Source organism: Mus musculus, chromosome 7 (genome assembly GCF_000001635.26).
Source record: "Mus musculus strain C57BL/6J chromosome 7, GRCm38.p6 C57BL/6J".
NCBI lineage: Eukaryota > Metazoa > Chordata > Mammalia > Rodentia > Muridae > Mus > Mus musculus.
In genome coordinates this window covers 112,827,288-112,839,916 of record NC_000073.6, presented here as the reverse complement: position 1 = coordinate 112,839,916, position 12,629 = coordinate 112,827,288, and the positions used below count along the sequence as shown (strand labels likewise).

The window sequence follows — 12,629 nt, the reverse complement described above, 5'->3', positions numbered from 1 at the left end:
TGGAAGTGTATTCCTTGCTCAGTGTCACTTTTAGGCCATTGTTAAAGGCCACTGGCGTGACTTCATTGAAAGCGCGACAATTATATAATCGTTGCAGGATATTAAAATGCACAGAACCTCCGAATCTCTTGGCTTGCCAGGGTGAGCGCACCTGCAGCCTTCTGCAACTCTGGTAAATGTTAGGGAGGTGGGGGCAGGGGGAGACAGGACTGAACACACAGCAAGGGGGAAGTTCAGACACTGGCTTGGCAGGGAACTCTCCCATGTGTGTATGCAGTGCAGTAGCACATGCTTGGCCCACAGAGAAACCACTACACCATAGACTCCTTACAGGGCACTGGGACGAGGGCTCCTCGAGCCAAAGCACAGCAGCCAAGGCAGCCCAATGTCTCCGGGCCATTCGCTGACATGCAAACCTTGCAGGGGGGTACTGTACCTGCTTCCTGGTCCTTGTCTTTCCCGTCCTGAGTTTGATGTATCTGGCTATCAATTCATTTCTACCTGCAAGAAAAAAAGAATTTACAATAAGGTAGGCTACTTAAGAAGAAAGAAAGAAAGAAACAAAGCCCCTAAAAGCTAAGAAGAGAAACATATTCGAGAATTTTGAATGGCAGAGGCTGCAGAGATGGCTCAGTGGTTAAGAGTGCTGGCTGCTCCTCCAGAGGTTCTGAGTTCAGTTTCCAGAATGAACTCACATGGTGGTTTACAGCCATCCATAACTGCAGTTCCACAGGATCTGGCACCACCTTCTGGCATCCAGACACTCACACATGAAGTGCACATACATATATGCACACAGGCACAACATGTATATATGAAAATAAAGACAAATAATAAAAGAAAAGGCAGACTCCTTCATTGGAATGGGTGGTAGGATTGCTTGTGGCAATAACCCAAGCCTGCCGCTGTACACCTGTATGCCAGCACTTAGGAGGGCGAGGCAGGAGAATCAGAACCTGTAGACCAGTCTGCTCAAGAGGAGACCTTGATTTGTTTTCTCTTCCTCTTTCTTAATTGGAGCCTTTTCAGTTCACTCCTGAGAGAAAAACAGCACAACTGTCTGGAAAAAATATTTACTAAGGAAAATTAAGATAAAAAAGCATTTAACTTTAAATTTTGTCCAGTCACCAAGATTGAAATGTGTCTTTTAAGAAAATGCCAGTATAGCTTGGCATGATGGCAACACCTTTAATGCCAGCACTCAGAAGGCTGAGGCAGGAGGATCTCTGAGGCCAGCCTGGTCTACAGAGTGAGTTCTAAGACAGACAGGGCTACTCAGAGAAACCCTGCTTCAAAAGATCAAACAAAAAAGCCTATGTGATCTTGTTTGTGCTGCGCTGGAAAGGAGACACAGACACACACACAGAGACATAGAGACACTCAGACACACACACACAGAGAGGTTATTTAGTCTGGAAGAAAACGACCCCAGATCTTCTGTTTCAGTCCGTATTTCTAAATGGTCATTTTCTTCTTCAGCCAAGCGTCTTCCTGTGGTCACCTCATTATAGACACAAGAGAGTGAGGCTCTCGTGGCTGCCAAGTACAGCAGCCAAAAGAAGCTCAACAGTATGGAAGCAGAAGATCCAAAATGGGGTCTTTGCACCGCAGCTGACTACAGACAAGGCTGTTCTCATGCCTGTGTGTCAGGGCAAGTGACTCAACCTTCTCCAAGTCTCGTAACCTTGAGCCAAGAAAAAAAATCTAAACAAAAAAACTTTTCATTCTTTTGCTGCTAGCAAACTGAAATGTTAAACAGTTATGATGCAAAAGAACTATGCTGTGACATAAAAGCATTCCCCCCAGAAGATGCTGAGAGGCAAAAAAGTACCACTAAGCTACCATGAGAAGGAAAACCCAGTCCTGAAGATGTGAATCCTTCCAAGAGTGGTCCAATGAGTCGTATTCAACTGTTCCAGGAATATATACACACTCTATACCACACAGCTATAGAACAATGTATTTCATGGTCTTTAATTAGCCCTACGGAGCATGGTTTTGCTTTAACATGACACCAGAGCTACTGGAAGCAGTACGTTCCAGTCTTTCCTCTCTCGGGATGCACCTGAACTGTCATGGACGGTCTACAGAGCTTGTACTCTGTCTTTCATTTTCCAGACACAGAGCACACCTGAAGAGCACAGAACTCTTTTCTCTTAGACAACTGTCCTGGACAGCTAGCACCTTGCTGGGCACAGAGTAATATAAGAAAAAGAGTGCCTGTGGTTTGAATGTGAAATATACCGCAAGGGCTCTTATGTCTGAACACAGGTTCCCCAGCTGCTGACATTGTCTAGGGAGGTGGTGCAGCCTGAAGGACATGGACTCTAGCTGGTGGAATAGGTCAGCAGAGGTAGGCTTTGAGGATAAAAAACCAATACTGTCTCTTTCCAGAGGGCACTATAAGCTCATACCACAAAGAACTAAGGTGAGCCAAGCATGAAGCTTTCCCCATTATGAGGGATGTGCCCTCTAAACTGTGAGCCAAAACAAATCCTGCTTCCCTCAAGTTGTTTCTGTCAGTTATTTGATCAAAGGGACAAAAGTCACTAACACATACACTCCCCAGTGAGCCAGTGACCACTGCCCTGCCTCAGTGAGCAGGTGACCCCTTGACCTGGCAGGACACACTAAACTATGCTCAGAGATGCCGTGACTCAAACAACCCATTGCAGCCTGAAACGTTTTGTGTCCTTACTGGAACTTGAGCCCGTCAGCTGCCTGCCTATTTCAGGATGCCACAGAACACACAGAGCACAGAAGACAAAGGTGTCCTGGTGCCACAAAGTACCACTGGTTACCCACTCTGTTCTCTGAAACCATAAAATATCCCTGAGCCTGAGCCAACTGTTTAGAATAGATGAAGAGGCCTGCTGGATCTTTAAGCAGATTAATAAGACAAGGGTCCTAACTACGCAGCGTTTCTTCTAACTTTCAGCTTCAGATTCTTCTAGATGTTCTTAGAAAACCCTCACACAGATGCCTAGCTGTCTTTCAGGGATCCTCTTGGATCCTCAGTCTGTCCTCTGCCTCCCTTCCTTTCAGAAGAGTATGCAGAACTAGAAATGGCCATGCTGTGAGCTTGAGTGTACCTATCACCTTCTCAGCCTACACACGCCTCCTCTGTTGAGGCTACTGTCTACCACTACTTATTTATTGGTTTTTTTTTAATTGTATATGTATGAGTGTCTTATTACCATGTCTGTGCATGAAGTGCATGCCCACAAAGGCAAGAAAAGCATGTCAGGTCCCCAAGGACTGGAGTGATAAATGGTATAAGCCACCATGTGGAGGCTGTTCCTCACACTCAGCCCTTACCCTGTTCCTCTTCCATTCAGATCTGCTGGTATTTTCAAACCCCAAATATAAAACTTTCCATGTCTTTCTACTCCCACCTCACCCTATTAAATTGAGCCTATCATTCCAGCCTGTCAAAATCTTTTCAGATCTCCACTCTAACTGAATGTATCTTTCCCGGAGCATTTAGAGGAGACAGGCTTCTGAACTCGGCTTGGGGATTGCTTGGGCGAGCATCCCCTTTCAAACTGCTCGCTGCCAATATCCCCTGTAGTGTCATCGGGCCTACTTGTCCATCTCTCAGAAGGCTGTGCAGATTTTGCAATTTGTCATAAAGGCTCACTGACAGCGAGGCCAGTCAGGAGTGCCTAATTACCAGAAACCAGACCTGAATGACAATGTCCACAGATCAACTGAGCACCCTCCAGCACTGGGCCCTCTCTGGGCAGCCAGTCGAGGCTGTTTGAGTGGCCAGGGTTCTGTGCGACACGCAATTTCATCTGGATCTTGTCCAGGTGGCACAAAAGAGGCTCTTGCCCCAAACTCACTTATTTTCTGTGAATACAGAAAAGATGGCTCAGGAGATGCGACGTGAAACCGACATAAAGACTTTCGATTTCTCGTCGTAGCACCGGGTTGAAGAAGTAAGATAGTGGTCTAGGAGAGCCACAAGTGCCTGAGATCCCTAGAGCCTATGCAAATGGCACTGTGCTGTAATCATGCTGAAAAGTGATTCTAAAGGCCTCTTCTTCTAAATCTCATCCTTAATGAAGGGATGCGCTGAGCTCGCCCTCCTGGCCATTTCACTGAAAGCTTAGCTTAAGCCGGGAGGGTGGGTACCAGCTAGGGCTACAGAGAGATCCTGTATTACAATAATAAGAAAGCTTACTCTCTTCCTCTCGACATCCCATCCTTGCTCCAGAGATGAACAGGATCACTTTACAAAGCCTGGATTTTTTTTTTCTTTCATGCCTTGCTCCAGAATTTGTCTTTTAGATATTAAAACTGCCTGATTTAACATACGAAGACAGTGTCTTCCCTAAGAGGATTCATAGGAGCCTGAGCAATTCTCTAGCAAGTAATGTGCCAATATTGCTTATAAGCCTTGTGTTATTTCAACCCACTCCATCTAATTCAATTACTGTGCTATATGGTTTAATTGGGAAGTACAGGCTAACCTATTAACCTGATCTTTTTGTACTGGGGGGAGGGGGTAGTCATGATAGGGTAACTCTGTGTAGCCCTGGCTGTCCTGAAACTCACTGTAGATCAGACTGGCCTTAAACTCACAGAGATCCACGTGCCTCTGCCTCTCAAGTGATGGGATTAAAGGCATGAGCCATTACCACCCAGCTGATTCAAATTATTTTAAATAATTATTTGAAAATAGCATATAGACAGAAATCCTTTAAACCAAAATAGAAACTGTATGGCTGAGTCTATTAAAACTTCTTTCCTTTCCTTTCCTTTCCTTTCCTTTCCTTTCCTTTCCTTTCCTTTCCTTTCCTTTCCCCTTCCCCTTCCCCTTCCCCTTCCTTTCCTTTCCTTTCCCCTTCCCCTCCCCCTTCCTTTCCTTTCCTTTCCTTTCCTTTCCTTTCCTTTCCTTTCCTTTCCTTTCCTTCCCTCCTTCCTGTTTTGTTTTTCTGACAGGGTCTCTCTGTGTAGCTCTGGCTGTCCTGGAACTCACTCTGCTGACCAGGCTGGCCTCGGACTCAGAAATCCGCCTGCCTCTGCCTTTAATCTGTGCTGGGATTAAAGGCGTGCACTATCTCTGCCTGGCTTCTACGTTTATTTCTAAAGCTCCCCTAAATTAAAATACTATGACTTACTTGGGAAACAAGAGTGGCATTCCAAATGTCCGATAGGACACCCTGAGTGCTACCTCCATTTCTTCTGTGTTGGTGTGTGTGTGTGTGTGTGTGTGTGCGCGCGCGCATATGTGTACTCACTCATGTGCACACACGCACACAATCTTACAAGTGTTTCCATTCAAAGGCCAGAGAAAAACTGATATTGTACTGTAGGACAATCTCCTTTATTTCCTCTCATTTAAGCCTGGCCTTGGCTCACTGTTTCACATCTAGGCTAGCTAGCTGGCCAGCAAGTCCCAGCAGCCCTCCTGCTTCTGCTCTACTCACTCCACCCTGAAACCTGTTTGGTTTGTTTGTTTGTTTAAATGGGGGTTCTGGGGATGGAAACTCAGCCCATGGAGCTTGTGTTTACTCATGAAGCTATCACCACAACCCCCACTCACTCTTTTTCTCTCAAAGCACAGTGGGTTAAAACCCACAACTCTAAACTTGAACTGTGTAAGTCTCTGATTCAAGAGTCGGGATGGATACTACAACAACCTGTGGATGTAGTAACTGGGAGGGTTGCCCAGTCTGCTCTGGGGTCTTTGAACACCCACAGTCAATCAGAACACTGGCCAGTAGAAATTCTCATTCTGGCTTCTCTCGTTCTGCTGTTCCCCACCCCCACCTCATACACAGGTACATGATCCCATGAGCATTACATTGTAAAATGGACTTCAACAAGGTAAACTTCCTTTTACACTATATCCCTATACACACTCTGCACATTAGCAGAAAGGCTTGGAAACAACCATGGTTTTGAATTGTGTGTTTTTCTGAGATTTTTTTTTGGGGGGGGGGTATCTACATATATAAATCTTGTGAGCTGTGGGCAGGGTCCATATCTACACATGAAATCCTTGAATGCTTAAAATTCTTTTAATGACTAGCCTGTAGAAAAGGTAATCAATACATTTGAAAAAGAAAGTGGGGGGGGGGACGACCAAGTTTTAACTACAACCTGTCACATGAGATAGACCTGAAATTTTCCAATAAATCTTAAATGTATTCCAGGTTTCTATATTAGAGATAGTCAGGATATATCTAGTCTCCCTGTTTCTTTAGGTTTTTTAAGACCGGGTTTCTTGTAGCCGAGGGTGACCTTGAACACCTAAACCTCCTTTTCCACTTTCCAAGAGCTGAAATTAGTGTGTGGCACCACAGGCGCTTGCCTGCTTTCCTCTGCCCAGCCACCCAGACGTGAACCCAGAGTTATTTTGTTGTAACATGAGGGCATCCGAAGCTTCTCTGGAATACCTGAATGAACACATCATTACCAAGAATGACAAGGCCACAGTGGACAGAGAAAAGATTTCCTTAACAAGCAGGATCCAGGAAGAACTCCTGGAAAACCACACTGGTTGCCCTCCGACTCAGAGCTTGCTAAGCCTACTCTTTGTGCTTGCCTGGGAGGCCACAGGCTACACAGGTCGCACTCAGCACTCCTGAGAGCACTGCCTGCTCTCATGGCAGTACAGCTTGCAGAGCTGAGTGGCCGTGTCATGGGTCAGTACTAAATGTCACCTTATGGCACAACTCCTGGGTATGTGGCTGTCTCTCTGTTACTTACACACACACACACACACACACACACACAGAGAGATCTGAGACCCTGTTACTAAGTTTACTTCTCTTATAGGCAGGAGGGCATGGCCACAACTCACAAGGATTGCTTAGTGGATCCTAACCACCCTCCCCAGTTCTTAGATATCTAAATTTAATGTTTGACAGCAGGCCTGCCCCTGGCTTTCCCTTCTACAGGACGCAATGGAGAGGAAAGCAGAATTCACACTGAGCTTCTAAAGCCAGAGGAGACTGGTTAACATTGTTGTGGGATGTATTTGAGAAGGGAAGTGGCCTCGAGGTCTTGTTTGAGGCTCAGAAAATGCAGGGTCTGTGGCTACAAATTGTAGCCCAGAGACACTGAGCTTTAAGCAGCAAGAGCCACTTTGTTACTGAATGGAGTCAGTCTGCCAGAGAGCACAGAATGTAGCTCTTCCCTGCTACAGCCAGCCTAAAGTAAACCCAACCCCAGGCTGGGCTCTCAAGATCTCAGAAGTGTGGGGTGTGGTGGCTCATGCCTTTAACCCCAGCACTTGGGAGGCAGAGGCAGGCGAATTTCTGAGTTCGAGGCCAGCCTGGTCTACAGAGTGAGTTCCAGGACAGCCAGGGCTACACAGAAAAACCCTGTCTTCAAAAACAAAAACAAAAACAAAAAAAAAGATGTCAGAAGTATGGAAAGTACTGGAAGTAAACCTCTGTTGCCCTTCAACCTCCAGAAGAGCTATGTGAGGACCCATGTGATGATCCCCTACTCCCATGATCTGCATAGAAGAACGGAAAGCAGGGAGCAGATGTAAGCTGTTATCTTCCTGTTATCTATCAGAAAGAAACGGATCCATGAGTACAGCTATAGGGTTAGTGATGCCACCCCAAATCCTGTTCTAGCCCAAAAGGCTATTAGATTACTAGAACGCTCTCTAAGAACATTTTGAGTTTCCTATGTACCTGGAATGTCCCTGCTGATTTCCCCCCGTCTAGAGTCCACCTACCTTCCTGACAGCACCATCTTCCTAGAGTTTTGACCTGACACAAGCTGACCAGACCTCCTCTTTTCTAAATACCCCTAGGCTCTGAAATGACAGCATGCAGGTTTTCTGTGGCAGCCTTCCCCAGCAGCTCAGTGTCAGTGGAGCATGCCCTCATATGGGACATAAATATCCCAAGAGACATCTGCTCATGGACCATCACATTTAGGCCAAGGAAAAGATGCAGTGGGAAGAGGCAGCGAGCAGCTTTCCAACAGGACCACGGCCATGGGCTGAGGGAAGGAAGGCTAGACAGAGGCCCTGTCCTCCAATGCCAGCAGCAGCACACAGCACACACAGGGGATTCATGGGGGATTTTCTCAGACACGATGGTATTAACATAGCTTCTAGCCCTGGGATTCATTTTCATTAAGCTAGAAAAGGAAAAGCTGGAGAAGGAAAAGCTAACCTTCTAAAAACGTGAAAGCTAACAGCCAGACAGCACAGGAGTAGGGGACACGGCAGGAGCCAAGTATCACCAGCTCGGCAGAGGTCTGGGGTATGTGCATCTGTGGACCTGGCTAGAGTCACTGGCCTTTCTTTATTAACTTTAAGGCTTAATAATTAGCCACTACCACCACTGCTACGTGTCCTGGCATAGTGGGAAATGGGGGAGGCCTACCAAGTGGGGAAGACAGTGGTAAACCCAAGTGGGTATATTTGATGGAGGACAGGCAACACAAGAGGGAAGTGATGCTACCTAAAGGACTTTATAATGTTTAAAGAATAATCTCCCAAGAGGACCTGGCTGGGTGGTCCTACTGTGTGCTCACAAGGTGCCCAGAGTTCCCTATTGGTTATCAGGCTTTCTGCATATGAGTGCTCCAACACCACAGCTCCTTTCCTGACCCCACCCCACCCCCCCAACACACACCAGGCAGGAAGTTCTCTGCTCACTGTACCGAGGCAAGCAATGGGTAGGCACGAAAAAGGTGGAGTGAATGGCTCCATGGGAGGGATGCAGGATCAGTGTGAGCAGGTGACTTCATGAAAAGGGGCATTTCAATCAGTCCCTGAGCACCATCAAGGAGGAAGTAGCTAGGCCAATGTCTCAGTTAATCTCCAATATAAATCATTGACCAAAACCCAGTGCCAATGTGGAAAATCACCAGGAAAGGCCAGGGTACCTTTCTAGGTCGTCAGTTGCTAGGACTGCACGTTGCTGAGCTAAAGGTCTACAAAGGGACTGGTGGCAGTTTTCTGAGATAAGTGGTCTCTTCATTCAGGGCACAGGAGAGCAGCTCATATTTAAAAGGAGAGTATAAGAGAAGGTTGATGGACTCCTGCTCACTCAGAAGTTCAGAATCTCTTTAAAGTGCCCGGTAATAACCCAAGTTCTAGCTTCCTGGGAGTATCATCAGTCCACCACCTTGATAGCATTATCAAATGACAGTCCCATAAAATACCTTCATCTTGGGGGTAAGACAGCTTATAATACTTCTGCAGGTAAGTGTGGCTAAGGCTGTGTGCTTAGTGTGACATTCTGATCTGATTCTGCATATATACAATCTGTGCTATTACAGCTCTGTAAGAAGAATAAACAAGAATGATATTTTCTAACTGCTACTTCATTATGAAGAAATGAAGATATACCAGTTACCTTCTCATCCCCCAAACAGAGAGCGCGATTTATCCTCAGTGTGTCAATGCACTGTCCATGCCTCACAGACAGAAACTTACAATATAGTTCTGGGATAGCCAATCCACAGCTTCAAGACCTTCAAGGTTCTGCTGTCTCTTTAACAGCGTGTCCTACAGTGTCACCATCTGTCCCCACACTTACCGCTTTCATGGCACCCCACCACCACTACCATTTAATTCACTTTACCATCATACCGTTCTAAAGGTACTCACAGCTTCACTATGCCCCAGTACAGTAGGACAGTTAGCACCAGCTGTCAACTCAACCAAACACCCAGGAAGAATATCTCAATGAGAGAGGGACTGTCTACATTGGGTTGGTCTGTGGCACACAGGGAAAGGCCCACATCACGGTGAATGATACCACTTTTATGCGCAATAGGAGTGGAAAGACTGAGCTGAGAAGCAAGTAAATGACTGGGCAGGTGACGGGCCTAGTTATTTGAAGGCCTGCCACCTTAATTTCCCTGCTATGATGGATTAAAACCTGGATTAATGAGCTTATTTTCTCCTTAGTTATCTTTTGTCAGGGTAACAGACGAAAACAGGACAGATTGACAATCAAAATCCATTCAGGTCCACCTCAGGGTGTGTTTTCTCAAAGAATCCCATTGGAACCACAAAAGTCATGGCATATGGGGGTAAGGGGTGGGGCATGGGGTGGGGCGGGTATGAGTGGTGAGCCAGGTGGTGGGAAATTCCCTTGCAGGGAAGAGCACAGGATTACAAAGCAAATGGAAAGACTCAAAAATTGTGAGTTCAAAACAAGTAGCTTAGTGCACGGGAGGAATGATGGCTGAACTGCCACCCTAGTCCTGTAGCTCTTCTCTTCCTGGTAGGCGATCGGAGCATCCTGCTGTCCAGGGACTTCAGAACAAAGGTGGTCCCGATAGTCCCTTTCAACTGTTTCTTTCAGGCACACGTATGTTTAAGTTGGGTTCTGCTAATGGTCTGAAAATAAGATGCATCACCATATTGATCCCTAGTTGATGCTGTGGTAGGGTCTCATGAGAGAAACGGCCCATCTCTGATCCAGGTTAGTACTACTAAGGGACAGCATTGAGGCATTCCTGCCACGGAGCTGCGTCCCCTTCCATGATGCACTGTGTTCCTCAAACCATGAACCACAAAAATCCTTCATCCAATAAGTTGCGGTGGGCAGGTATTCTATTTAGCAAAGCCATGTGAAGAGTAGCAAGTATACCCTTCCCGTGTCTATTCTGAGGGAAACGTGAAGTCCTCCACGGAGCACTCCTGTATGGGGATCTTGTACAGCTCCAGGAGGACGAGGAGGGAGCTTTCCCACACCATGGCTCCGCTTTCCATATCTCTGTAGCCATGCTCCCCTAAAACACTCTTGCTCTCCTCTCTTGCTTGCAAGCTCCTATTCACTGCATTCATCCCAACTGCCTTACAACTTCCAGGTGGTCCAAAGGCAGCAGAAATGAAACTGGATATTTATTTATTTATTTATTCCTTCACACCCAACAGTAAGCAGTGCGCCCCTGCTGTGCCTGAATTCCCCACTTCCTACAGCAGAGACTGCTCTACAGAGTCCCCTTGCTTCCCTCTGACCCCATATTCAGCACCTTCCAACTGCACATGCCAAAACATGTTTTTTAAATTAGTTAAATGAATAAACAAAGAAAAAGCTCAAGGATCATGGAGGCTGGGAAGTCCCAGCATCATCACCTGGACTCAAAAGTCCTTTCTGTTAACAATGTCAGAGGTGCACACAGTTGAGACCTAACACTGCCAGTGTGGCCACCACTTGCTCCTTCCTTCTTCATGCCCCACCCCCCCACCCCCACCCCCACAGAAATAGGGACCCAGTCCAAAAAGAGAGCTAATCTCAACCTTAACCCAGGAAAGCCTCGTTAATGAAAAACTTCGCTAAGAACACTCTGTCTGTTTGTTAACTATTTGGCCTTAGAGAAGTGTGAAATCCACACATGAGAAGTGCTAAGAACCACTGGTCTTCACGGAGACTCTTTACTGACGCACTGATTCACATTCTGGGCGTGCCTGCTTCCAGCACTGAGCCTAGGGCAGGCCCACCCTCTACCTAGCTTGTTTGCTGCTTTTTTTCTTGACTCTCTCCCTCCCTTCCACATCCCTCTTTCTTTTTTCTTTTAAGTCTCAATATGTAGCCCTCGCTGGCCTGGAATTTGCTATATAAACCTCAGAGCCCTAGATTGAGGCAAGATGGTCTGCAGTGCTAGTATCGGGCCAACTAAGGTGGGAGGGAGGGAGAGCTGCGCTGAAGCACAGCCTGGGGACACAAGTGCTGGGATGCTGTCTCCCAAGGTCACCTGGCTCTGGGCCATGTGACCTGATGTTACTTCCAAGCCCTGTGAGGTCAAGCTAGAGAGAAACCAGTGGCTTGGAAAAAGTCCTTCGTGTTTAGACAGTGACTGATCACATTTAACCACATCACCTCTCTAGAAGGAATATGGAATTCGAGAGAGTCCATTGCTTTTATACCTATTATATTTCTAATTACCCAGGTACCACAGATATCCTCCCTACCTTGCAAAACAAAACAAAAACCTAGATGTGCACACCACCTTTGGCCTTACCCGCCACTTTCTGCACACACTTCCCTGACACACCCTTTTTCCTCAGCACCTGTTGGGAGCTGTTCCTTTTGGATAAAATGACTAGCCTTCACTCTTTCCTGCCTCTGTGGTCCACCCAAAACTGCTGAACAATAATGTCTAAGTTCCTAAGACACCACGGCCTAGGACATCATGACCACTAGAAGGACCTTTTGATCACCAGTTCCTGACTCTCTGGATACTGTACAAGAACTGCCTGGTGATATGGTATACGGATTTGCCCAATTTCCTTGACAAATTCTGGGCTTCATGAAAGCAGGGGCCATATTCTGATTCCAGAGACTACTGTCTTCCTGGCTCACAGCACCTCAGGAGAGGCTACGATCGGCCGCCATACTGATGCTGGTTTCCATCTCTTCCTGTAACACTTTTACTCTGAAGAGCAGCACGGTGGGGCAGAAGAAGCAGTCATCTGATGTGTTCTCTCCACGGGGAACATGAAAGAGCTCCATGCTGGCAGAAGAAGGAAAAGCCAGGGCTCCCGTCCTTAAGGTACAACAGGATCTGGGTGGAAAGACTGTGGAATACTGAACTACCTGTGACTTTCCCTCCCCTCTGAGCGGCAGGTGAGACAAAGGACCAGAGGTAGGATGAGTGTAATAAACTCAGAAAACTAAGAACCTTGTATCTTC

At 46.6% G+C, this 12,629-nt stretch overlaps 1 protein-coding gene across 3 annotated transcripts in view; it reads right to left on the bottom strand.

Annotated features, from left to right (window-relative positions):
- The window catches only part of Tead1 (TEA domain family member 1), a 227,429-nt gene that overhangs the window by 66,868 nt on the left and 147,932 nt on the right, over positions 1 to 12,629 (bottom strand). For all 3 annotated transcript variants that reach the window (NM_001166584.2, NM_009346.4, NM_001166585.2), the window contains exon 3: positions 437 to 501. In NM_001166584.2, the coding sequence (NP_001160056.2) occupies positions 437 to 501 (65 nt within the window). The remainder of the gene's footprint in view (positions 1 to 436; positions 502 to 12,629) is intronic.